At 43.2% G+C, this 27151-nt stretch overlaps 1 protein-coding gene across 2 annotated transcripts in view; it reads left to right on the top strand.

Annotated features, from left to right (window-relative positions):
- LRP8 (LDL receptor related protein 8) overlaps positions 1–27151 on the top strand; it is a 304738-nt gene that overhangs the window by 150779 nt on the left and 126808 nt on the right. For both annotated transcript variants that reach the window (XM_075936002.1, XM_075936001.1), the window contains one exon: positions 18208–18330. In XM_075936002.1, coding sequence (XP_075792117.1) covers positions 18208–18330 — 123 coding nt within the window. The remainder of the gene's footprint in view (positions 1–18207; positions 18331–27151) is intronic.

The raw sequence follows: 27151 nt of genomic DNA, 5'->3' as shown, positions 1-27151 counted from the left end.
CCAGTTAACACCTGAGTGAATCTCACAAGTTTTTTCCATTCCTCACCCTTTCACCAAAGTCAGGTTTACAAATTTCTGGGTACTGCAGGATATTGCAGACAATGGATTCCTAACTTTTCTGGACTCATCAGGCCCCTTACTATTCTACTCTTAATCTTAGCTCCTGACCCAGTGACCTGGTCCCCAGAATGTGAATCTGCTTTCCTTTCCCTTAAAACTCTTCTGCACAGTGGGCTTACCTAAATATAGCAAGCCTTTTACTCTGTTTTGTCATGAACAGGATGGAATTGCAGCTGGAGTTCTCTGTCAACCCCTTGGACCCACACCTCGTCCAGTAGCTTATTTTTCTGCAACACTGGACTCAGTAGCCCGTGGGTTCCCACTTTGTCTGAGGGCAGTTGCAGCTACTGCTGAATTACTTGAAAAAGGCCCAACCTGTCACATTAGGCCACAGCATTATCTTACAGGTCCCTCATGCTGTCTCTGCTCTCTTACAGCGACACCGCACCCAGCACATATCTGTTCAGAGACAAACCCTGTATGAGAATGTTATCCTCTCTTCCCCAAATGTGGTAATTCAAAGATGTAATGTACTTAACCCAGCTACTTTTTCTCCTTTACTCTCTAATGGTAAAGCACATACCCATAACTGTGAAGAATTGCTTGGGCACTGTGTAAAACCTCCCCAAAAATTTGTCTGATCAACCGCTGGAAAATGCAAATCTTGTATTGTACACTGATGGCTCATATAAAAGAAATTCAGTTGGTAAACTAAAGGCTGGATATGCAGTGGTCTCAGATAATAATGTTTTAGAGGTTTTTTCTCTTCCAGGAATCAAATCAGCTCAGGCTGCTGAGCTCATCGCTTTAATTCGTGCTTGCCTTTTAGCGTCCGGACAGTCTGCTGCCATTTATACTGACCCAAAGTATGCTTTCTCTGTCTGTCATGCCACAGGACAAATTTGGAAACAACGAGGTTTCCTTACCTCTTCTGGCTCTGCTATCTCTCATGGTCCCCTTATCTCCCAACTCCTTGATGCTATTCAGCTACCCACATCCCTCTCTATTACCCATTGCCCGGCCCGCACAGGTGCCACTGATCCTGTTTCTCTGGGTAATGGGAATGCTGATGCAGCGGCCAGACATGCAGCAGCACATGGACCTCTGACTCCCTTTCAGATTCTGGTCTCTCTTTCCCTCCCTGTTTCTTTGCAGGACCTGATAGAACTACAGCAAGCTGCTCAACCTGCAGAGAAAAACCTTTGGGAGAAAGCAGGCTGCTCCTTATCCCCAGCTGGGATAATGGGTGCACCTGATGGCTGCCCAGTCGCCCCAAAAATCTCTCACACGGCAGCTTGCTCAGGTGTCTCATCAAATGACACACATGAGCAAAAGGGGGGTGGCCTCACAAATCCCAAAACAATGGTACGCCCTAGGCGTGCACCTAGAAGCTGTCAAGAATATCTAATTCATGTGTGATTTGTAAGCAGTTTAATGTTGCAGGAGGCCCACAGGCTAGCAGCCACACAGAAAGAAAAAAACCTAGACATAAAATGACAGTTAGAAGAGCTTGCATCTGCAGGTAAAGGAAGCCCTCCCAGTACCTACTGATGTACCGTGCCACAACATCCAACCAGGCGACTACGTGTTCGTGAAGGAACATCGCAGAAAGAATTCCCTGACAGCCCGGTGGGAAGGACCGTTCCAATTGCTGTTCATCACCCACACAGCAGTAAAGGTGAAGGAGGGCCCCTCGTGGATCCACGCAAGTCATGTACGCCGAACTGCAGATCCAACAGAGCTGATTGACTCCGTCACCCAGGACCCCTCCCTGGAGGAATCACCTGAGGACGAGGTTCAGCGGACCGAGGTGGCACTCTCAAACCAGACTGTTACCAAACCGGCCTCCACCAGGAGCTTCGAGGTACAACCTGAGAGGTAGGACTGTGCCAGCAAAGACCTACAGGTGAGCCTGGCGCCCCGTAGCTCTCACAAAGGAAAATCCATTCCAGTATTGAGTGAACTAAGAGACTACGAAATCTCGAAGAGTGCCTGCAGAGGCAAGCCAAACAATACTAACTGATTAAGTTTAGTTAAAAGACTGCTTTGCTAGTTGCTAGCTAATTACTATATTATTATTATCCTTTCTACTTTAGAGACTTAAGATACTATAATAAGATGGGGATTGTTTTCCTTCTTTTAGTAGTCAGAATAGCCTTAGTATATAACTTTCCCCACCCTTATTGGGAAGCCCTGCAAAAGGTTGTGTCCCTCACCAATATAAGTGACTGTTGGATATGTGAACAGCTTATAAAAGGCTCTGAAGGCCTTTTACCATTACAGTTTATCCCAACTCCTGCCTCCCTGTGGACCAGACCCCTAAAATTCAGATCTACTGGTAGTCAGTACTCTACAGGAGAGCGGGAGTGGGTAGATGCCCAGAATGATAACACTGTACCAGGAATACATAAGTCATGGGGAAAACAGGCAAATTTGGCATAAAAACCTGATTGCCTCAGGGATTCCCCTTACTCAAGCATTACATCCATCAGGAACTATGTTTCCATTGTGTTTTAAAAGCAATATTGGCACTGGTAAAGATCTGGGGGTGAATGGGCAGTGGATCATTTACCCAACTGATAAAGAAAACCTCCCTCTAAGATAAGAATTCATCCCAGCAAAAGAAGAATACCTAAGAATGTCTAGAATAACTTTGAGTAATACTCCAATAGGAGTATTAAAGGGGGGAATTGTGGGAGAAAAATCAAATAACTCCAATTGTGTCTAAAGGAGGGACTGTGCAGGATATCAAAACTCTCTAAAGAAAACTGCTGTAAGGGTTAAAAAGTTTTCCAGGCCTCTCTCCCTGTAACAGAGAGAAATCAAATTAGCTCTAATCAAAGACCCTTACAAATGACTATCTCAAATTCATGGATTCTCCTAGTCTGTCACAATTTGTCATGTAAACCCTTATCTTTGTCACAGTTTGCCTTGTAGACTCCTCCACTCAAGTTCTCATGTGGCTTTGTGTACTGTAAAAACTTACTTCTAGCACTCCTGGGGTGAACAGAAGTCTCAGAGTACTTCTGCTGAGACTTTGATATGTTAAAGAGAAACAATCCACAACTGAGCTATCTGATCATACTGTATAAAGACTCCCTGAATCTGTCTGTCAGGGCTGCTGCTTCACTCTTGGAAGTGACAGCCTGCATGCATGCATCATAAAGTTTTCTCTTCTAAGTTTCTCTCCTGCCTCACTGATTTGACCTCCGGCCTCGGACCCTTCTGGGGTCTCTGTACCCCAGGGGAGCGAGATTTCCCCTTCACCTGCACTATGAGAAGTATATTGGTTTTCATTTCCAGTGATTTGAATTATTATTTTTCGGTGGGGAGTTGCTTTAGTGCTCCTGGATTTACTGCCTCCTACTCAGGCTTCAATTTGAGAAAACGTGAAATGAAACTCAGCTGAAATTGCCACATTTTGCTTTGGTTTGAAAAAATCCTTCCCTATAACTAGTAAGGAAGCTGGGGAACTGTCTTAAATTTGACTGAAGCTCTTCCCTGGTTCGTTTGAATTATGTATGAATCATTGCCCAATGAGGGCCAAGTCCAGGGGTTGTAATAAAACCTAAAATGGCGTAACACTGATGTGTCTTTGGAGTCTTTTATGGAAATGTTCGCACAGTTCAAGTTACAGGTAGCTGGTTAGGCAGAAGTTGATAATCTAAAGATTAATGCAGTGCTTTTAGAAAAACTCCTTGAATAGGACTGGGGAATAGAAGGTTACAATGAGCCCATAAGCTCAAGATGGTTTGAAAATCTTAAGAAGGTTAAAAGCCAGATCAGAACATGTCAGCAGGGTGATCCTAGGGACTTTACTAGAGGTTAAAAAGTTTCACTACTAGATGACTACTTGTTATTAAAATGAGTTTGATGGCATAGAAGTTCAGATATAGCAGGATAAGAAGGATGTACTTGGTTAGAGTTGCTGCCTTTAATTTTGTGTCACATGATTAAACTCATGCACTGAAAAGTTGTTCTAATATTGAATCAATGCAACACCAGTATGCTACTCTGACACAGCATCACCACATTGGATCAGTGCTGTAACATAGTGATGCAATCACATGAGCCGATTAAGCTACTCGGACACTTAGCTATTTTGGGACTGTCCCACCAGCTAGAGTTACAGGACTTGGCACCATCCTGCTGAAATAAGAATGCTCTCATAGTAATCATAACAGATGGGAACCCTAAAAAGTGATTTTTTTTTTTTAGATTTTTAGATTTCTTCCTTTCTTTCTCTCTGTATGCATAACAAAAGAAACTGCATTTCCATAAATCCTTTCTCTAGTCCCATTTCAGTTCAAGCTCCGAGAACAATAAGACAAATTTTGTCTTCAGTTGCTGCTGTGCAACCCCACAGATTTTATTGATATTGCTTTGAGAAGGTGGAAGCTGAAACTGTTCAGTGGACTTAATTGAACTCTGTAATTTCCTAAAGCAAGTACCCTACGGTATATTTGTTCTGGGGAAGCCTGACTTCCTGCCTCATAGGGTTAATTGTTTTCCCTATGTATACAGTATGCTATCTGCCCTTTAAGAACCACTAGGTTGTTAGAAGTTTCGCCAAAAGGGATTTAGAGCAGCATCAGCTGCAACTAGAGAGTGTGTGATGATTGTGATTGTTCCAAATTAGAGGATTCTTTGAAGCTTTTAAGTTTTCCTCATGTTATGTTCTTGTTTCTGTCAGGGAGCATTACAGTGCTGTGACCATACTGTCAAGTGGGAGCGCTCAATGCTTCCTTGAGCTATGTAACTCTGACTTTAAACTGACTGAAACTTACGTAAATAAAACCTAGCATAAAGACATCCACATCCAATTTGACAAACAGATCACTAGAGCCAACATTTTGCTTTGGCTTGAGTGGCATTTACTAAGGGTAAACGTGGTCTCTGCTATACAGTCCTCAGAAATAGTGGAATGGAAGATGTCAAGGATTCAAGGGCATTTTCAAAAACTTTTTACCGGGATTGTGAAATAATTTCAGTATTTTTGTCAACAAAGATCATGTGGCTCATATAACCGCATTTTACCATGTTAAAAAACAACCAGAGAAACAAAGCTGCAGTTGTGTCAGCAAAGGTCAGGATAGTGTGAGAGGCTTTGCAGTGGTGACTTTAGTGAAACAAATTATCTGTGAATAAAATGATTAGGGAGAATGAATCAGGTAATTCAGGGAGGTGACACACTGCAACAGCAGGAATTTACAGAAACATTTTTTTCACTTTTGATGGCAAGAACTGATAGCTATTTTTTCTGTTGAGGACATTTGATTTTGTGGGCCTGTCAAGCTGGGATGGGACACGTGAGGCACAATACTGGGATGCGTCACAGATTTCCGAAGTTTTTATGTGAGTAACTTAGGCTGCGTCTACACTGCAGTACTATTTTGTGATATTGCAGTATCCTGAAATAGCTATCCTGTGTCTTAACAGCAAGCCCGTTATTTCAGGCTCGCTATTCAGACCTCCCTGCAACCCTCATTTCACGAGGAGTAAGATACATTTGGAAAACCAGGTTACTTTGAAATTTGGCATTGTGTAGACAGTGCCAAATTACAAAATAAGCTATTTCAAAACAAGATTCACAATTTGCGTAGCTTAAATTGTGTATCTTTTTTCAACCTATGGAGCAGTGTAGATGTACCCTTACTGTCTCTGTGTAGAAATCCCTGTCTGTAAAATGGGGCAAATAATGTTTCCTTTCTCCTGTCTGTTGTCTGGCTTGGCTCTTTGGACTGTAGGCTGTTTGTGGCTGCAACAGTCTTTCACAGAGTGTTTTGTACATTGCTTAGCTAGCACAATGGACCAAAATCTCAGATGGAGCATCTAGGTGCTCTTGTAATAACAAGTTTTACTAACTCTGAGAGCTCATCAATGTATTTGTCAGCTGCTAGCCTTCTCTCCCAGTAATCTAGATTGGAGAATCTGCACCTTTCAAAGTGATATTCAACTAAGATAGCCAGAAAGATGAGCGACAGTCACTTTCCCACTTGCCAGCTCATCACAACAAAATGAGTATGATCAATAGCATTCAGTCCCTTCCCATCCAAAGTGAGAATGTTTTCAGGCTATTGTTTTTAGAAGAGAGTATAAAACAAAAAATTCAAACCACTGATACTTTGTGCTATGTAAATTTATGTACCCCCATAAAGAGTGACATAAATTACCTCCCTTGGAAAACTGTCACAGAATCCCTTTTTAATGGGCCTTAAATGATGAGTGGGGAGCTGGTTGGGGGGGGGAGGGGTGTCTGAGAGTATCCGTGAAGCCCCAAGAAAAAACAGCAGGGGAAGGCTTTTTGGGATAATTCTGGCCTGGTAGTACCTTTCTAGGGCAAAGCCTCTTACGGAGCATAGAGGCTAGCAGGACAGGCACTGTTTACATCTGTAGAATTCCTTAGATATGCAAGAATCCACTTGTTCTGCTGGAGAGAGTAGAGGCAAGGCAGTCTGGACTTCTGGTTGTGGCAAAATAGCCTAGCATCTTGGTAGCACCACAGCTGAGACCGTGTCTGCCATATAAGATAATTTCATGTGATTATGCTGCATGCCTTCTTTCAGAGGGACCTCTTCTAGAGTATACTTCAGTCTATGGTACATTCAGTCTTTGTCCTCTCTGCTGAGACTCCCAACAAAAGACAAATATTGCCAGTGCAGATGGTGATGCAGACACCTATCCATTAAGATTGAAATCATGAACTCGTTTTGCACATTACCACAAAACAATCTGCCCTTAATGTCTTTAAATAAGGTGCCCCTGTCTCTCTTCCAGATAAATGGCTAATCGTAAACATATACGTCTGAGAACAAAAATATGTAGGCCATGCTTACAAGATGAGGGGACTCTATGCAGGCAAGCAGTGACTACAAAAAGATTTGGGGCTCATCGTGGTGGATAATCAGATGAACCTGAGCTCCCCAATATGATGCTGTGGCCAAAAGAGCTAATATGATCCTGGAATGCATAAACAGGGGACTTTCAACTAGGAGCAGAGAAGTTGTTTTACCTCTGTATTTGTCGCTGATGTGACCCCTGAAGGAATTCTGTGTCTTGGTCTGGCGCTTGCAATTTAAGAAGGACGTTGATACATTGGAGAGGGTTCAGAGAAGAAGGGTAGAAAACATACATTATAATTAAGGTCACAATTCATGGGTAATTTTAGTAAACGTCATGGATAGGTCATGGGCAATAAACAAAAAGTCATGGCCCCATGACCTGTCCATGGCTTATACTGTATAAATACCCCTGATTAAACCTGCTCTGGGTATGAGTAAATGCAGGGTGCTCTCTGGCAGACACTGCTTTTCAGTGGGCTCTGGTGCACCACCGCTGCTGCTCTGGGGAGGCAGCTCATCCCTGCTGTGGTTTGGGGGAGAGGGTAGTTCAGGGTGTGCTGCCGCTCCAGGATCGCTGCTCTGGGACAGCGCCCAGGGTCAATTGTCTGGAGTTGCTTGATCAGCAGCTGATGCAATTGATCCTAGCTTAGGTGATTTGCGGTTGCACTCGGGGTGTTCTGCTCCCCTGTATCCTGCCCAAAACTTAATTGCTAAATGGAATCCTGTCCTTATGCCCTCTCCCTGTTCCTCTACACGTGGCCTGCAGCCCGTTTGTTTGCGGCTCCTGGTGCAGTTTGGGTTTACACGGGGCTCAACACACGGCCCACGGGTGGGATTCTTTGAACATGGCCTCCACTGGGAGCACACTCCACAACGAGGAGGTGTCTCCCAGGCGGGGTGAACACTGAAAGATGCAAGTGGATGGGCTGGCTGGAACAGACAGGTACAAGGTGTCAGCGTTTCTAGCTCCCAGGGAGGAAGTGCTGGGAACGCTGGGGCATTGTGTGAAAGAAGCTATTTGCATATATTTGCATATATATTTGCATGTATATGCAACGACACTTAGGTTGTGGCCCTCGGCATGTGCTGTGAGTATCATTGTGGCCCCCAGGACTTCCAAAGTTGAAGTAGCCCTGCTCTAGGAGGTCCTCCCTGCACCCCCTCCCTCCCCTCCAGATATCGGCTGCTTGGGTGTCCCTAAGGTCAGCCACACTGGCTGCTGCAAAAGTCACCAAGGTCCCAGAAAGTCACAGACTCCATGACTTCCGTGACTTCTAAGAGAGACTCTCACAGCCTCACTTATAATGATAGACTCAAGGAGCTCAATCTCTTTAGCATAACACAGAGGAGATTAAGGGACGACTTGATTAGTCTATAAAACCTACGTGGGGAACAAATATTGAATAATAGGCTCTTCAGTCTGGCAGAGCAAGCTATCACATGATCCAACAGCTGGAAACTGAAGTGAGACAAATTCAGACTGGAAATAAGGCATACATTTTTAATGGTGAGGGCAGTTAACCACTGAAACAATTTACAGAGGGTCATGGTGGGTTCTCCATCACTGACAATTTTTAAACGAGGATGGGATGTTTGTCTAAAAGATCTGCTCTACAAATAATTTAGAGGAAATTCTGTATCCTTTGTTATACAGGAGGTTAGACTGAGATCAGTGTGTTCCCTTCTGGCCTTAGAATCTATGACTATAAAAGAATTTTAAATAAAGTATTTAAATGCATTTTAATTTAAAATGTACAGAATTTAATATCTTTAATACTAGGATACATCTCCTGTGACATCTCTTTTCTCCTATACATTTTATTTGACCAGGAAGGCTAATTTAGAATCAGTAGCTACATTTTTATGTCTGATTTGATACAATAAGCACTTCAAGCAGTCCTGCAACCTTCAGGCATACTCCTGCTAATCTGGCATTCATTGTTTTACGTGCCTAGCTCAGTGCGTCCATGGGAGAAGTTGCTTTTAAAATGCCTGTCACGTGAGGTACCAAAGGACATATGATCTCTGTTGGATTTCCAGCTACGTGAGATTATCTGACTAATCTCACCTTTATAAGTGCACCTGCCTGCTGAGACCTTGGTGGTAAAACTCTGCCAAATTTAGAGCACTGGTTAAATATTCCCTTTCATTACTTCAAGGTGTCTTTGGCTGTCTGAAAATTGGAAGAGCTTGACAGTAGATGTCCACTGGGATTTCCTGACATTTCAACTGTTCTGCTTTTATCTGGTGCCATTATGTAGCTAACACAACAATGAATCTGTCCGTGGGATTTCCTGTGGAAAGGATTTTCCCAGTAAGAGTGGCCTGTAGTAGGGATGTTAAAAATCATTTAATATGGTAACCATGTAGCTGCTAAAATTTTAGCAATTACATGGTTATATGTGCAGTGGGTTTTATACTGCAGTGAAGCCTTCCTGGGAGCAGGGCTGCCAGCTCTTGTCTGCCAGGCTCCCAGGGAAGGAGGAGTCTTCGCTGCTCTGCCATAGTGAAGCCGCTCCTCGGGAGCTGGCTGGGTTTAACCGATACCATTAACTGATAACCATCAACTTATCGGTTAAACTGTTCATTGGTTAAACTTTAACATCCCTATTCTGCAAAGAGTAGAATTCCCAGCATGCAGGATGTTTGTGTGAAACCAGTGGCAGTCATGCTTGGATCAAGATGGAACACTGTGGCTATGTCTACACTGTCGGGTTCTTGCGCTGGAAATATGCAAATGAGGCTACGGGGGGAATATCGCTGACCCTCATTTGCATATCTAATGAGCCGCCATTTTTGCGGAAGAGGCTCTTGCACCACAAAAAGCGTCTATGCTGCCCCTTCTTGCGCAAGAAAAACCCTCTTGTGCAATGCCGCTATGCTGATTATTTTGAGGAATAACGGCATTGCACAAGAGAGTTTTTCTTGTGCAAGAAGGGACAGTGTAGACAGATTCTTCTGGTGCAAGAGCCTCTTCCGCAAAATGGCGGCTCATTAGATATGCAAAGGAGGCTCAGCGATATTCCACGCTTAGCCTCATTTACATATTTCTGGCGCAAGAACCCTCCAGTGTAGACATAGCCTGTGTGTTGGAACTTGTATTTATCTGCCACAAGTCTCTAATAAAGGTGAGGTTCACTGCTATATAGTCCATATTGTGGTTTCTCTTTACAAAAGTAGTACCACTGTATTATACAACAGAACTTCAAAATAGTCCTGTAACAGTAAAACATCGGATACGATTTTCAAAGGACTTTAAGGAAGTTAGACACCTTTTGAATGTCAATAGTATTCAAGCATTTTTTAAAATTTAATTTGGAGGGGTAGTTAGGAGGCTTTCTGTGACATGTGGAATCAGGAGCCAGGTACTGTTATAAACTCAAACCATCTGTTAGCTCTCAAGCACAGATGATAAAATGTCTCCCAAAAGTTGTATGAGGATCCAAACACTTATTCATCAGGGATATTTAGCTCATTGTGGATACTGGCTCACTTGGGTTGTTTAAGGGTTGCAAAGTAAATTGGCATGAAATGTTGCAGTCTGGTAGTATGGATGACAAGCCACTGGTCTGTTTTGAAGTTAACGTGTCCATCCATCTAGTCGTCTCCTCAAAGGTGAAATACAATTATTTTATCAATTAAACTATTGAGCTCTTACGTGGTGCCTCTAGTCTTGTCACTTTTTTCTGGTAAACCAGTGATCCAGGTTTTCGTTGAGTTTTCCAGCACAAAGTGAAACCTTGTTTTATTACTTTTATTTTGGGGAAGAGGAGAAGGGGGAATTTCTTTCCATACCAGATCAGGCTGGGTTATATCCTTTTACTGCTGTAGAAAGATCAGATCAAAATGTTTCAGAGCATCTTTATTTTATTTTATTTTATTTTATTTTATTTTATTTTAGCGCCACTAAAATCAATACCCACTAAGAGTGAAATTCTGTTTTTAATTACAGTGTGTTACACCTTTACAATGAAATGAGATTGTACTGCTTTGAGGACTTGATTCTGTACCATTGAAATTGTACCATTGAAATTAGGGATGTAAAAAATAGTAACTGTGGTGTAATCACATTTCTATTGGTTACACAGTTAAATGTGTTACCTGGAGATAGGGAGGGAAGGATGCCAGAGGGTTCCCTGGGTTCCCAGTTACCTGCCTTGTTGTTCCTCCTGGGCTTGCAGCCGTGCAAGCTGCTGGTTCCTGGCCCTATAGATTCCCAGCTGCCCACTCCTGCACTGCAGGGCTGCTAGCTTTCTGTCACCTGGAACTGCTGGGTCCCAGCCCCTGGCCCCACAAGGCTGCGGGCTCTGCTGGCTCCTGGCTGCTGGCTCCCAGCCCGGCACTCCCTAACAGAGTTGCAGAGTTTAACTGTTAACAGCAACTGAACCAGTGAAACACTTACATCCCTAATTGACACTGTACCATTGAAATCAGTGAAGTTTTGCTGTTCAATTCAGTGAGAGTAGGAGCAGAGTCTGCCCGAGAGCAGTATCTGACACATGATAAGGAAAAAAACAAGAATATTCATGAATCGTAATACATCTGAAACATACAAATCTGGGAGTCTAGACAAAATAATTTAATTCAAGGGTTATATGTTTATTGTTATTGTCACATCAAATTATATTCGCTTCAGAAGTCCCAGAAATTACTTTTCTAACTATTGCCCCTGCTAAGACGACTTGGGATTTGAAATTAACTCATGCTCTTTCTACCTTTTGTGCTTCTTCACCAGTAATAAACATTCTTGACCTGAAACTTTACTGACAATATTGTGCCAGTAAATGATGATTATGAAAGAAAAGGAACCAGCTGTTGTTATCCTTTGGTTGGATTGGTGCAGTACTGTTAGCAGTAACACACAATGAAAATATTGTATAGTAGTGTAGCACTTAAGGGTACGTCTAGACTACATGCCTCTGTCGCCAGAGGCATGTAGATTAGGCTACCAGACATAGGAAAATGAAGCGGCAATTTAAATAATCGCCGCTTCATTTAAATTTACATGGCTGCCGCGGGGTGTCGACATCAAAGGTATTTGTCGACCACCCAGGTAAACCTCATCCCAGGAGGCATACCTGGGTGGTCGACAAATACCTTTGATGTCGACACCCAAGCGTCCAGACTATCGCGCTGAGCCGAGAAACAGCTGATCAGCTGTTTGTCGGCTCAGCGCGGCAGCCATGTAAATTTAAATGAAGCAGCGATTATTTAAATCGCCGCTTCATTTTCCTATGTCTGGTAGCCTAATCTACATGCCTCTTGCGACAGAGGCATGTAGTCTAGACGTACCCTTAGTTTTGTAGCCTGCAAATAAGGGCATGGTTGTGCTGCAAAGTTGTTGCTCGAGGATGTTTCTGTCCCTCAGAAATAGGAAGATTTGGGCCAGGATTTCACCCTTTCTAGTTCTCCCATTGACTTCAATTGGAGAAGATTTGACCCCCATCATCTTTTTGTGAGTTTACTATATAGACATCACAGATTAGATCATAGTCCATCTCCCTGCTCCAATGCAAGGTTGTTCCTTAGAATTTATATTTTATTATTTTCTCCAGTCTAATTCTAGATATACCAAGTGTTGGCCTTGCCATTTGTTCCCAGAAAAGACTATTCACCGCCTAGCATGTTGTCAGCAAGATTTTCCTGATAATCAGACTAAACTTTCTGTTATAATTTCAGCTCGTGACTTCTAATCATATTCCCTAATTCCACTCTGTAGAATTCCTCTCTGTCCTTGAAGTTTGCAGCCGTTAAATATTTCTAAACTGTTAAGTCTCCTTATAGCTTTTGCTTATCCAGGTTATATACAGTATATTAATTGTTTCTTAATCTCATCCAGGCAGAGTAGGAGCACTACTAAAAACGGGGTTAATAAAAGGGCATGTGGGGGTACGTTGGAAAGTAATAACAAGGCACTCGGTTCTCCGAATCAGTGATATGCATTATTGCCAACATACAGAGTTATTTCAGAATGGGGACCCTGCAGTTCTGCAGCATTATCTGGGACAAATGCTATATTTTTTTACAATCTAGGATAAGGGACATAAATTACAGAGAGAGAGGAAAAAAAAATAGTTCAGCCAAATAAGGGGCAGTGCTAGGATGAGACAAATTAGATAAAAATCCATTTTACTTTGATTTTTTTCTGCTGTAATTTCTTGCTTTAAGGTTAAAACTTTGTTCTCCATCACATGCATCTGACGAAGTGGGTCTTTGCCCACAAAAGCTTATGCTCCTACACTTCAGTTAGTCTATAAGGTGCCACAGGACTCCTCGTCGCTTTTGCAGATTCAGACTAACACGGCTACCCCTCTGATACTGTTCTCCATCAGACATTCTTCAGGGGAAAAGAGAAATAAAAACTGCTCCTTTAAATTGACTCTCACAGGGGAAAGGTGTCTGAACTTGTGATTATCCCTCTTGAGTGCTGAGTCACTGTGACAGCTTCACTTGTATTATTTTCTACACTGTAGTATATATGCCATCTCTATAAACCTAGAAGCAAAGAAAGGTAAAGCATGTACTAAAGGCAAATCAAGCAGAAGTTAAAAGAACTGTAGTCTCTCTCTTGTATCATTTACTGTATATCTCTAGGGGAGAGAGCCTAAGTCATAAGAGTTGGATTCAGTAGCTTTCTCATTTCTGGTTCTATCTGTAAAATTACATCATGCAGAATGGAAGAGGAGGAGGGAAATTGTGACGTAGGTTTTCAGCTACTGCTGCTTCATCGAGTAGCATCTCTGTGGGTGCTCCACTTCACGTACAAATTCCCCTCTTGAATCCTTAATTGGAAATTGTCAGGAGTGTCTGTATGACCTGTGCATTCATCCTGTGCCCCCCTCGGGCCTTATACCATAGCTCTGTAGGGTGTGCGGATGCCCTACAGAGTTCTTTCTCAACAGCCTTTGCCTGAGATGGTGCCCTAGAGTGCCTGCCTTGAGTGTGCCTTGGCTTTTCCAATATTCCTCTAGTAATTAAGATTGTTTATATATTTAGATAAGTAGCGAAAGGGTTGTTTTATTCCCCTTTTTCTCTTTGGGGAGACTTCTCCCCTCCCCGCCCCGGACAGATCATGTCTGGCTTGTCAGGTTTCAAATGTGGCGTCTCCTGCCAAGGATGTGGAGATGACCATTCTAATTTTATGGAAATCCCATCTCTCTCAAAAGTGTAATGAAGAGCGCAGAGGGGAGAGATGTCTCTGATAGGGCCTCAATACCATACAAGCAAGAAGGGCAAGCATAAACACTTGGGACCAGCTCCGTCAAGTTCAGCTCAGCCATCAGTACCCATACATGTGGCAGTCTTGTCACGGAGCAAGGAAAAGTGCCAGATGCCAGCAGTATCTACTTCAGTACCCCCATTTTTGGAAGTACAGTTGGCTCTGGTGACCATAGCCTCAGCTACCACGTCAGTACTGATCCCCTTTTCAGTACCACAGTAAGTTCAAGCAAAATGCAGGACAATGTAGCACTTTAAAGACTAACAAGATGGTTTATTAGATGATGAGCTTTCGTGGGCCAGACCCACTTCCTCAGCTCATCATCTAATAAACAATTTTTGATCTGAGGAAGTGGGTCTGGCCCACGAAAGCTCATCATCTAATAAACCATCTTGTTAGTCTTTAAAGTGCTACATTGTCCTGCATTTTGCTTCAACTACCCCAGACTAACACGGCTACATTTCTATCACAGTAAGTTCAGTTATACTAAGGAGCCCTCAGTAATTGATGAACTGAAGGCCTCACTCCTCACAGGTAGGGAGTGTGTCTCTCAGAACCTACACCCTAAATTCTAGACATGTTGTCCAGTTTGCAGTACTCTTTATTGCTTTCTGTGAGTGTTCCTCTATTAGATAAAATGGAGAAGGGTGCAGGAGACTTCCAGTCAGTCTCTTCTGTTTTGGTTCAGGATTCTCCCACATATCTCCTCAGGAACTCATTTACTGAAAGTTACGGGGGAGATGCTCGTTATCAAGGGTGGTCATCAAGTCCAGTCCCCTGCTAAAAGCAGGGCCAATACCAACTAAATCCAAAAATTGCCCTTTTCCTACTGATTTATCTAGTACTAGCTATACTGAATGCCTTTTTGTTTGGATGTGCCAGAGGGCTGTTGCATGCAACTTTTTTTTTTTTTTTTTTTTTTTGCGGAAAGGAAATTTACACACAAGGAACATGTTAATACCTTCCAGATACCATCCTGTGATTGTCAATAATGTATTTCTTCTCCGTTTTATGAATCCTAATAATATATTAACTGTACTGCTTAAGAACGGTGTCAAGGGAACAAAGAATCATTGGCACTATCTGATGTGAGCAGGTTTGTGTTGTTGAAGGGAATGCATATCCCTTTGCCATCTCTATTGATAAACTGTTAAACTTTATCTCATGTCTCAGAGATACAGATAGCTGATCAGCATTTTGTTTTCAGTGGGGGAATTGGTGTTACATTGCAAGCTGGATAGATAATTGTGTCACTGTCTATACCACTGTGGAATAGGACAGAGGGAGATGCACCTCTGTTCTTTCTTAGAAAGTCAACACAACATTTTGAAAAGAAACTAAACAAAAATATAAAATACCTTGTGTGTTCAGTGTTGTATAAAAGTAAAATCTGCTATTTGTATTCCGAGTGAAAGCGTGATAGTTTTCTTTACAGTGTGCCTGACTTTTATCTAATAGGAAATACTACAAACTCCACCTAGAGTTTTCCATGGAAAGTTGAGGAATGCCTAAACTTTGCTCAAGTGCGTGCCACTTGGGAACCTAGTCAAAAGCAGGTTAAATCCGTCCTTTCTTTGACATGGAGATGGAGCCTGCAGACTGAGCAAAATCCCAGCATGCAGTGCTTCAGCTTGATCTGAGAATCTTTTCTCTAGGGTGCTGGCACAGTACACGTGTACTGAGAGGAGTGAAAGACCACCTTGCAGAACTTTACAGGCTGCATTGGACCTGTGGGTCATGCTCTGTCCCTCAGTTTTAACGTATCCAGTACTGATGACTATATGGTATATGTAGTGGCCTACATTGTGTAACAGGACTTGTGGTTTGGGTGGTAAAGGTTTTTATTACCTAATCTGAGTCCTTTCCAGAGAACCTTTTGAAAATCAGACTCCTTTCAGGTGTCTTAGGTTTGGTTCCCAAAATTGCTAGTTTTGTTTTGTTTTTTAAATCTTGACCTATATGTTGTTTTACATTAATATCCACTATCTGTGATTTCATGAGATGACAGGAAATGCATATCATACATCTGATCCATATCTAGTTTATTTGTACCAAGGGCCTTTTCAAACCAAAGAGCCAAACTACATTAAAATTCTACTCAGAACAAGTGGTCAACAAAGAGCTGTATGAACACTCTCATTTGCATGACTGAAAATATACAACTTAATATTATTGATCATTGACATGATGAATAATAATAGCATAAAAGAAACATTGTACTCACAGATTTCATTTAGTGGGACTTCTGCTGCTGCATCTTTTTGCACATTTCTTTGACGTTTACATCATGACTGGTCAAATTCAAGTTCATACACACATTCAAGCTACATGAGTAATTATGCTTTTTTTAAATTTTGATTTTTTTTTCATTTTAATTTAAAAAGTTGCATGTATTTTGGGAATGACAAAAGAGCCATATTTAGTTCTATACTGGTTGCAGACCCCTGCCATATAGAGAGCACGTCTGGATAGATTACACGTATGTTTGATGATCTTCACGATAAGTGTGGTCTGTTTTATGAAACACAAAATAGCTTACTAGATCTAAGCCTCACAAACCTCGCCAATACCTCGCAGTGTTGTGCCCCCATTTTGGTGTGTGTGGGATTAGTCATGGAGTTTTTCACCTCTCAGTCCCCTGTTCTAAAACGTTGTTGCAGTAGTGACTGAAAGCAGCCAGAAGTCATGGTTAAAGAATTTTTCAGTCCAGTTCCCAGGAGAGCTGCCTCAAAAGCCTCCCTCACCAATGTCATTAACTGGCATCCTTGCTGGGGGGTGGTGTTACTTCTTTTACTGTTTGCAAAGTGCGTTACTTTGGGATTTTGACTGGTCTGCGCATTTCATCATTTTCATTTCTCCCTTATGGTTAAATTTAACTCTTTGAAGAGTGAATTCTAAACTGCCTAACCTGTTATGGCTGGAGTAATGGTCCCTGTGGTAACTGCTGCTCCTAGAAGTGGCTGGCATGTCTCTGCAGCCCTTAAGAAAGGCAGAGCAGGGCATCTCAATAGGCTGTCCTTGCCTGCAGGCACCACTCCTTCAGTGCCCATTGATCAGTAATGGGGAACTGTGGCCAGTAGAAGCTGTGGGCTCAGTGCCTGTAGAAGAGGGGCAGCCATGGCTATTCATGCCAGCTGCTTTCCAGAGTGGTGCAGAGCCAGGGCAAGAGTAAACCTGCCTTAACTTCACTGCTCCTGCACCCGGAAGCTGTCTCAGTCAATGGTGCCCAGCCAGAACCTTCATCCTGAACCCCTGTCCCAGCCCTGAACCTCCTCCTACACCCAACCTCCTGCCCCATATTTGAGTCCCCCTGTACCCAAACTCCTTCCCAGAGCTTGCACCCGGAAACCCCTCCTGGACCCCAATCTGCCACCCTGAGCTAAGCCCAGAGCCCCTCCAACACTCCAAACCCCTTGGCTCAAGACCAGAGCCTGTACCCCAACCCCCTACCTCAGCCTGGTGAAAGTGAGTGAGGATGGGAAAAGGGGGATAGAGTGAGCAGGGTGAGGCCTCGGAGAAGGGGGGGTAAGGAAGCAGGAAAACGGTATTTGCGTTTGAGGCAGCTCTTCCATTGCACTTAAATTGAAAAAGTGATCTTGTGGTTCAAGAGGTTGGAGACCCCTGACTTAGATTACTTCGATTTCCACTATATGCCTCTGATGAAGTGATTTCACCCACGAAAGCTTATGCCCAAATAAATCTGTTAGTTTTTAAGGTACCACAGGACTCCTTGTTGTTTTTACTTACACTGTAATACACTTAAAAGCAGTATATCATCAAGTGATTATAATAAAAGCTAGCTAGCTATGCTGGCATCAGTGAGGTATCCCCACTTTGACTCATTTTAGCTAGAACTAAATGAAGATAGAAATGGGTGAGTCTCTTTTAAACACAGTTACAACTGGGGGCATTGGATTTTCAGAGTCCAAAGCATCCTTTGATACCAGCTTGTTTCTTTGTCTTTGAGAATGTGAAATGCCAGTGTAGAATGTGAAATTACTTTTCCTTGTGTGGATGACAAGTATGGTGCTCCCTTCAGTGCGTGCTGCTGATCTGAATTATGTTGTTTTTGTTTCCTCCTGGCAGCGAAGAAAATCTGTGCAGAGTCAGACTTCACCTGCAACAATGGCCACTGCATCCCAGCCAGGTGGAAGTGTGATGGTGAAGAGGAATGCCCTGATGGGTCTGATGAATCAGAAGTGACATGCAGTGAGTACTGTAGAGGAGTAATGTGTTCTGCAAAGGCAGAAATAGTGTGGAACGGCAAGGAAGTCTGTCCTCCTGAAATTGCAGAATGGTCCCAATTGAATTCAGAGTTCCCGCATTGAATCAATTAGAGATGGAAGAGTTCTGTTAGCTCAGTCAGTCCTAAGGTTCCCAACAGCATTCCCTCTAAGCTATGCACCTGCACGGCCACACAAGTCAGTCACATGCTGCACACTTGTTTAGTAGAGTCGCACACAAGCAGCAACCTGTGTTCAGGTTCCCTTCTCTCTGCTGCCTCACTGCTCCTGTCCTCTACCTTGGAGCCCCTAGCCAGCTGCTCCTGGGACCCTCCTGCTTGCTCTGCAAAGCAGGGGAGGGGAGTGCTGCTGTCAGGGTGTTCCCTCTCCATGTAACCAATCTCTGCAAAGCAAAGGAGAGACACGGCTTGGGAGTTAAACAGAGCTTCTGGTGGCTGCTGTGGTCGGAACGAGCCTTCAAACTGGTGAGTGCTTCTGTGCTTAGAGAGTCAGTGCATGACCTTTTGTGTACTTCCCAGCAGCCAGTACACACACGCTGTGTCTCTTGTGTACTAAATGCTCTTTGTGTGTGTCTCTCTCTGTCTCTCGTACACATGTTCTCTCTTTCTCTCATATTCTCATAGACTCATAGACTTTAAGGTCAGAAGGGACCATTATGATCATCTAGTCTGACCCCCTGCACAGTGCAGGCCACAGAATCTCACCCACCCCTCTTAGAATAATCCTCTCACCTATGTCTCAGATATTGAAGCCTTCCAATACTTTGAAGGCCCCAACATGCAGAGAGTCCTTCAGCTGTGATCTGTGCCCAATGCTACAGAGGAAGGCGAAAAACCTCCAGGGCCTCTGCCAATCTACCCTGGAGGAAAATTCCTTCCTGACCCCAAATATGGCGATCAGCTAAACCCTGAGCATGTGGGCAAGACTCACCAGTCTTGCACATTGTCCCTCTCTTTTCTACACGCTCTCACATACACAGACACGCTTTCACACACAGGCACACCGACATGCTCTCTCTCTCTCTCTCTCTCTCTCTCTCTCTCTCTCTCTTCCCTCCCCCCCTTCCCCTGACATACTCAACTCGGAACACGTACTTGTGTGGTTGGTACTTAGAACTTCCTGCAATGCATTTATATTCTCTGTCATTTTATTTTTTTTGATTGGTCTGGGCATTTCATAATTTTAGTTCTCTCTTAGGCTTACATTTAATTCTTAGAGTAGCGAGTTCTAAAATGTGTAACCTGTCCTGGCTGGAGAAATTCTACCTGTGGTAACTTTTAAAAAATATATATTGTATCTAGTTTTTTTTCTTTCTATTGGTGGCTCTCATCCACTCTTTGCCCTGACATTGGTGCACATAAATTCATTCATGCAAGGATGGAAAAAATTAGAGAGAACATTGGTTCCTAGCCTTTCAAGTAACTGTAACAGCGTATTAGACTAAGTAGTAGGCTGCACCATCCAGTGACTGTCTCAGTTATGGAAATGGGGTGAAAAGCAGTGTTAGCTCTGTTGCAAATTAGAATTCATAAAACTAGGTAGGTCATGGTTAGTAATGGTGCACTAGAGATTGGCACTGAATCTTATCAGGAAAGAGAAGCAATCTAGAGTACAGTGTGCAAAGAGCTTGGAGTATTAGCGCTGACACAGATACCAAGAGCCATTGCTCTAATGATTAGATTCCACGATTTCTTGCCGAACCCCTGAAGATGGTCTGTGGCCACAGAACCCTGGTTGGGAAACACAGCTCTAATCCCTTTCCCAAAGGGTGTAGCATTATTCCCTGTTGTATTCAATATCCGGTGATTTTGCATTGTTGGTCATTTGGAGTCTGAACAGAACTGATTGTAATCAGTGGACTTTAAATCAGACCCTTTGAAAATTCACATTAACTTTGCATTGGATGATGATCTTCTGAAATGCATCATCATGCTGCAGTGCTTTTCTCTTGTGTTGCAGTGCCACAACTCTGTAACAGTTCTGTAAGATGGCATTGTGTCAGTGATACTTGTCTTGGAGTATGAATGACAAAATGTGAGCATTGTATCAAAAGAAGGATTAGCTATGGGCAAAAACTGAAGCAGAAAGCCAGCATGCCAAGTGCTCCTTTCAGGGTAGCATCTTTAATAAATGTACCAGTTTAGTAAAAGGCAGGACATACCTGGTCTTTCTGTGATGCATTTCACCTTGTTCCTTTCACTCTTTTTTGAAAAGGTTCATCCACTTTCCATTGGTCTGGAACACTGAAGCGTTATTAAACGTTGACTGATGCTGAGCAGAAGAGATACCAGGGAAACTGGAATTGAGTCATTTTCTGGCACATGAATGTGCATGTGTTCTTGTGTTCATGTTGCGCTTGGAGGACCAGAGTAAACTAATGTAAACCACACATTGAATTTCAAGTCATGTACGACTGTAGTCCCACAGGTCAGCAGCAGTGACTGGAAAAGTACTTTATCTGACTTCACCAGCATGCAGCACAAGAAGACTATACAATTAACCATATTTTTTAAATGTTTAAGCCTGATAGCCAATTCTACATTGCTACCTAATTAAGAAAGATAAATGTGTTTCTCTCTCATAAGAAATGAGTGGAGGTTGTTGGTTTTTTTCCAAGCAATAGACTGAGTACTGAAATTACCTCAACAATGGCATTAACACATTTATATACTATATGTATTTTGGTCTCTCTGTCCCTCCAGCCCCCTTTTTAGTCAAAAGCTGTTATCTTAATGCTGCATCCACTATCTGATCGCCATGGGGTGTGGGTTGAATAATGAAGCAGTTCCATTCCCAGTAGTCTCTGTCTGTAAATCTCCCGGCAGAGGCAGTAGAACGGGCAGTGTTGAGAGCATGCAGTTCATCATAAGGTCCGCAAGTGCTTCTTTTGACCTACATCTTCCACTCTACATGTATGCATGCACTTCCTCTAAGAAGACTGGCCCTCAAGCTGTGTACGAGGCTTGAATTGTGCAGGTACCTGAGTGCCAGTCTTGTTAGCCATTTTATGAATGTGACTATGCTGTCCCAAGAGGTGAGCTTTTGCTGGAAACCTAACACGATGCTGAAGTCTGTGTTATTTTCAGGTCAGGTGGTGCATGGGGGAATCTGTGCCCTTGAAATATCTTTCATTTGTAATAGTGAGAGCAGGAAGGCTGTGATGGACCGGGCCGTGTCTGGGCACTGCTGAGGGCGTCTGCTCAGGGCGAATTGCTCAAATTCGGGGCTCCTTACAGCCCCCAGACTGGCGACCTTTCCAAACAGGCCACAAACCAGTCCCACAGAATGCTTCAGCAGCCTGCCTGAAGCCTCACGAGCAAAACCCCTCCAACACCCCAGCAATATCTGTGCCCTAGATGGCCCCGGGCCTCATATACCAGTGGGGGGTCTTAGAACCCAATCCCACCTACCCCGAACAAGTTCTGTCCGGTTCCAAGAAACCAGCCACAGATCCCTGGTCAATTTACCCTCTGGATCTTACCCACAAATCACGCTGAGCCAATCCTTTAGCATCTAACATCTAAAGGTTTATTATTACAATAAAGAAAAGTATGAGAGTAAGGTTGTTAAAGGATAGTACATTACATGCATTGAATCTCCCAGTTCTCGATGCAGGCTCTAGCAGAGATGTTATAGCTGCTGGCTCAAAAGTCCTTGTTGCACATCCTAGGATCAGGACGGGTCCACAGTTCTTCCTAGCTCTTCGATCCCTGCATTGCTGCCTCTGGGATGAAGTGCTGAGCTGCGTACCAAGATGGAGTCGACCCCATGGACTCTTTATACATCCTTCCTCGTCTCTTCTTGGCTGCAGCAGGTCACCTGGCCAGCGGCCTATCCCTGTGTTCCTTGCTGGCAGCCCTCAGGTGTCATCCCTCATTCTTTAGGTGTGTCCTTGACCCATTGAGTGCCATTGTGCCACAGGACCTCACTAATTAGCATGTCCATAGGCTGGGCTCTGCCCAATGCTCAACCACATGCAGGGAAATATTCAGTATCCATACAAAGTATATGCTTATAATTTCACACACAGGCATTATACAATCACATGACTAGCGTACATAGGATTATCAGACAGTAAGCTCCTATTCAACACCTCACATGGCCCCCTTTTATACCATTTTTGGGGCCAACACCCCCACCTGTGGGTGCAACAGTGATCTGGCTGCTTCCCTCAAAATCCAGTAACGTGACAAAGGCGCATGGACTGTGTCACCTCAGGCAAACTGAGAAACCCTTTGGCGGGAGAAAAAAATGTTGCTGTTAGATGATGAGCCTGAGCGGGAATTCAGGAGCTCCCAGATGAGCATGTAGTTCTCTCTTCATGTTTGTAAGTAAGACCGTTTCCAACCCGTATCAAGCAGCCTGGCGGAGAGGACTGATGGGAAGCCTCTCCTTTTTGGGTACGTCTAGACTACATGCCTCTGTCGCTAGAGGCATGTAGATTAGGCTACCAGACATAGGAAAATGAAGCGGCGATTTAAATAATCGCCGCTTCATTTAAATTTACATGGCTGCCGCGCTGAGCCGACAAACAGCTGATCAGCTGTTTCTCGGCTCAGCGCGATAGTCTGGACGCGTGGGTGGCGACATCAAAGGTATTTGTCCACCACCCAGGTATGCCTCCTGGGATGAGGTTTACCTGGGTGGTCGACAAATACCTTTGATGTCGCCAACCACGCGTCCAGACTATTGCGCTGAGCCATGTAAATTTAAATGAAGCGGCGATTATTTAAATCGCTGCTTCATTTTCCTATGTCTGGTAGCCTAGTCTACATGCCTCTGGCGACAGAGGCATGTAGTCTAGACGTACCCTTTGTTTAGATAACATGCTGTCATAATCCCACCAGAGAAGAATGTCCTCCTAGTCGGAATGCTCACTCCCCTGCAGAAACAATAAGCCCTGAAGAACTGAAGACGTTGCATTTCACGGTTGTCGTCTGCTGCACAGCTTGGCCACTTGCTACTTCACAGGGGCACTACATCCTCCTGCTTCATAAATACAGGCCCTGACCACTTAAACTAAAGGAGAAGCACTTTTAGCTGTTAGCAGAACTGGGTCTGCCCCAGCGGGGACTCTTGTACATTTCAAAGGTGGAATGCCCCTGCTACGCCCCTGCCCCCTCCCACAGAGCTGGAACTGATTGGAGCCAGCTTTTAAGTCAGCTCCCCCAGCACCCCCTTCTCTTCCCCCCCACTTCCCCTTGCTGCCTCTTTCTGATAGAGGCAGCAAGGGGGGGCGGGGACTGACTAGTCGACTAGTGTGTCCACTATATCCAATAACCTTTTGCTAGTTGCAAAAGACTAGTCACTTACATCTGTAGTTTTAGCCAGATGAATTCAGTTTTGTATAGTGAGTATGACGACTCTTGTATCAATGTATGGACACATGGAGGCCTACTGATAAGGGGAAGGCAAAGGGGGCAATTGCCCTTGGGCCCAGCAAGTCATGTCCTTCCCACCATTCAGGCACTTCCCACCATGCTGTGCGCTCTGGGAAGCACTAAGAGGTTGTGGGGAGGCAGCGCTGTGGGATTGTAGGAAACTTGGCCACACCCATGATAAGTGGACATCTGGCTAATTAAAATCATCCCAAACCACTGTTGATGCTGGACCAGAGTGTGCCAGATTAGAGAGGTTCAATCTGTATACGGTTAATAATTTGTTTCCTCTCATTCAGTTTTTTTCAGCCTTCAGGAAACCTTGTTTCTTTATTTTTCTACTAACTGATCAATTTGTGGATCTGTTGTAAGCTGGATCCTGCCCCTTCTTACGTCAATGGTAAAACTTCCATTGACTTAAATTGTAATAGTGTGAGCCCCTAAATCAAGAGAGATGTGCAGATTGAACTTCAGTACTGTTCCGGCAACATTTGTGGTCCAATGTGATTCTAGTCAGCCAGATGTCCATTTAGCATAGGATAGGAGTGGCCAAGTTTGCCACGGTCTTCTAAAGTTTGTTTACAGCCACCAGCTCTGACTCTGTTCTGTGCTGTTCTTTAGCTCCAGTTTACCCTTTAATGTCTTCTAAGAGCCCAGTAAACAGTGGAAGTTAGAAATGATGTGAGACAGCATGGACCACCTGTAGTTTGGCAAATTCTGTGGTTCGGCACCCGTCAGGTCCCGAGGGTGCCAGACAAGAGAGGTTCAACCTGTTCTATCTCCCAAGGCCATACTTAGGAATTTTTACAGTCAGCTAAGAGGCAGGACTCTCTGGCAGGATCAAAAAATTGTATTAAATGAGGTTAATTTTTTTTTTAATTCAGACTTATGAGGTAGTGCTTATTTTTCAAAATATACTTTACAAATGAGACATCACGGAGAGATGGGTGAGACTGACCATATTGAACTGCTGCTGCTGGAAAGGAAGCCTTGATACACACACACACAAAGAATTGGACCTGTGTTGCTAGGAGAGTGTGAAATCAGCTAATTGTAGACATCTGCTTTGGGATGCTAGCTGCCAGGACCATTTTTCTTGTGATTCTGATCAGACTGAGCTTGTGTGGGTTTTGGAGGTGGCCCTGTTTCAGCATTCAGCTTTGTAGTTCATTGAAATTCAGTGCCTTGTAAAGATGCCATTATGCAAACGTAAATAAACAAAACATTTTGGTTTTAGTGTTATTTTCAGATAAATATCAGAGTACAACCAACAGAAAGTTTGCTCTGAGGAATACAGTATTCCCTTCCTGTCTTAGAAAGCAGCATTGCGGTGTCTCCTTGACTACAGACTGGAAATTCTCTAAATCTCCATTTACTGCTATAGTTCAGCGAGCCGAAGGTGCTCTGAAATAATCATACATTTGATTTTTATGTTGCCACTTTGCTGTACTCTACTATATTTCACCAACAACATCATTAAAAATCTGACAGATAGGAAAAGTGGGAAGCCCTTAGGGATTAGTTAATCCACCACCTACTATTCAAACCTATCAGCAGCTATTTTGAGATGCAAGGTGAGCTGTCTGCATCCTAGTAATATCAAGTGCGTGAGAAATAACCGCTCACTGCAGCACTGCTCAACAGTTCCATACTGACAGAGAAGAGCATCACAACCAGGTGAAACTACAGGTTTCCCTTGGCACTTTATGAATCTCTTTTAAGCTTGTGAAACTTGGTGTGATGACTGGCCATATTGAAATGATTGGAGATGTAATTTAACGGTGGGAACATTTATAGTTACATGTAGCAGCACACAACAATAGTGTGTGTCATTCCTGCACAATCCAAAATTACCCGGTTTTCCCATTTTCATTGAGCTTTGGAAAGTGTTACATGCTTCTCTAGGTTGAATGTGGGCTCCATTTGACATGTGTGGTGGACTCAGAAAAGGGGGAGCGGATGTCCTTGTCCTTTATAAGTTAATTTCCTTGAATTTCTGGGAAGCCAGTGTTAAGCAGCTTACTCTTTACTATTTTCCATCAAGGTTCTTGAAGCTAAGGAGCAGGTCGGAGGTTTTCTTACTGAGCTAGCTGTGACTCCCAGCAGAATTACAGCTTTATTCACCTGATATTGTTTCATTCTAGTAACTGAACTGTCTACTTTCTCATAACATTTGAAAAGGGAAATTTTAAATACTCTCTGAAGTATTTTGGTTATTTAATCAGAGAGTGAATTATATAAAAAAAGGCTCCAGAGAAAATAAAAATTGCTCACCAATGGTAATAATGTGATGGAAACATAAACTAAACGGATAGAAAAAGCAAGTGAAAATCTGAGCTAGCAAACGCTAGCCTCAGGAAACTGTATGTGTATAATGAGATCAAGGAATTCAGGCAGCATAAATTTAGCACTGACTGTTTTTTCTTCATTGGACACGTGACACTTTCCCAGTGAATAGCAAAAAATTATTATACAGAAAAGTATAAGGGGGAGTGTTGGGGGATGGAAAGAGGAGGAGAAATCTAATATATTACACATTATAGACTCAGAGCAACACTATAATAAGGATAGGTTTAATCAGCAGCCCTCATGCAAATTGATCTTTAAATGGAAATATAACCTGCAGCCAAACTCTGAATTTGAATCTCAGACGCCACCACCAGAAAGTCAGACAGTTCTCGATCTCTTTTATTTCTAAATGGCTGTTCGAGACATGTATATAGACATGACAGTTTTATTTTTAATACAATCTATTCTGTAGTCCTAAAGAACCTAGCTTGCTGCTGGTGTTACACTTTTTATATATTATAATTGCACGTGCAATGGCTGCTGGGCCACAAAGCCCTGGGCTCCTGGGGCTGCCATTGGGGATCCCCTGATTAAATATGGGACGCTGCAGTACCTCCAACATCTCTAGCTCTCCAGTTAAACGTTTGACCGTGTAACTGATAGTATTTTAATTGGTTACATGGTTATCGTTTTTACACCTTAAACACATCCCTGCCTTCTACACATCTGCTGCTGACTAATATATATTGTCCCCAAATAAATTATTTTTATGTTTTTCCTGTTTGATACTGCATGACTGACTTGGTTCAGGGGCATTATTGTGGGTTTCTGGAAAGCAAGTTGTTAGACTTTCTTCCCTTGTGAGACTCTAGTTCTGGAGGGGAATGATGGGATATCTCATTTACGGCATTACACATGTACTGGGTCATTGAACTTTGAGGAGGAAAGAAAAATAGGACAAATCAGAGACTCAGTATCAAGTTCTGAGACCTGGGGCTGTGCTGCAGTCAGAGATTTCCTTTATCTTTACAATAGTAGCAATTAACAGAACAATTCTGTGATTTTGGGTGTTTTTGGATAGGGTAGGATAAATTCTTTGAGGACCCTTCTAATTTATGA

Source organism: Pelodiscus sinensis, chromosome 9, assembly GCF_049634645.1.
Source record: "Pelodiscus sinensis isolate JC-2024 chromosome 9, ASM4963464v1, whole genome shotgun sequence".
In the NCBI taxonomy this organism is placed as follows: domain Eukaryota; kingdom Metazoa; phylum Chordata; order Testudines; family Trionychidae; genus Pelodiscus; species Pelodiscus sinensis.
The sequence above is the reverse complement of the archived record's forward strand: the minus strand, read 5'-3'. Positions and strand labels throughout refer to the sequence as shown.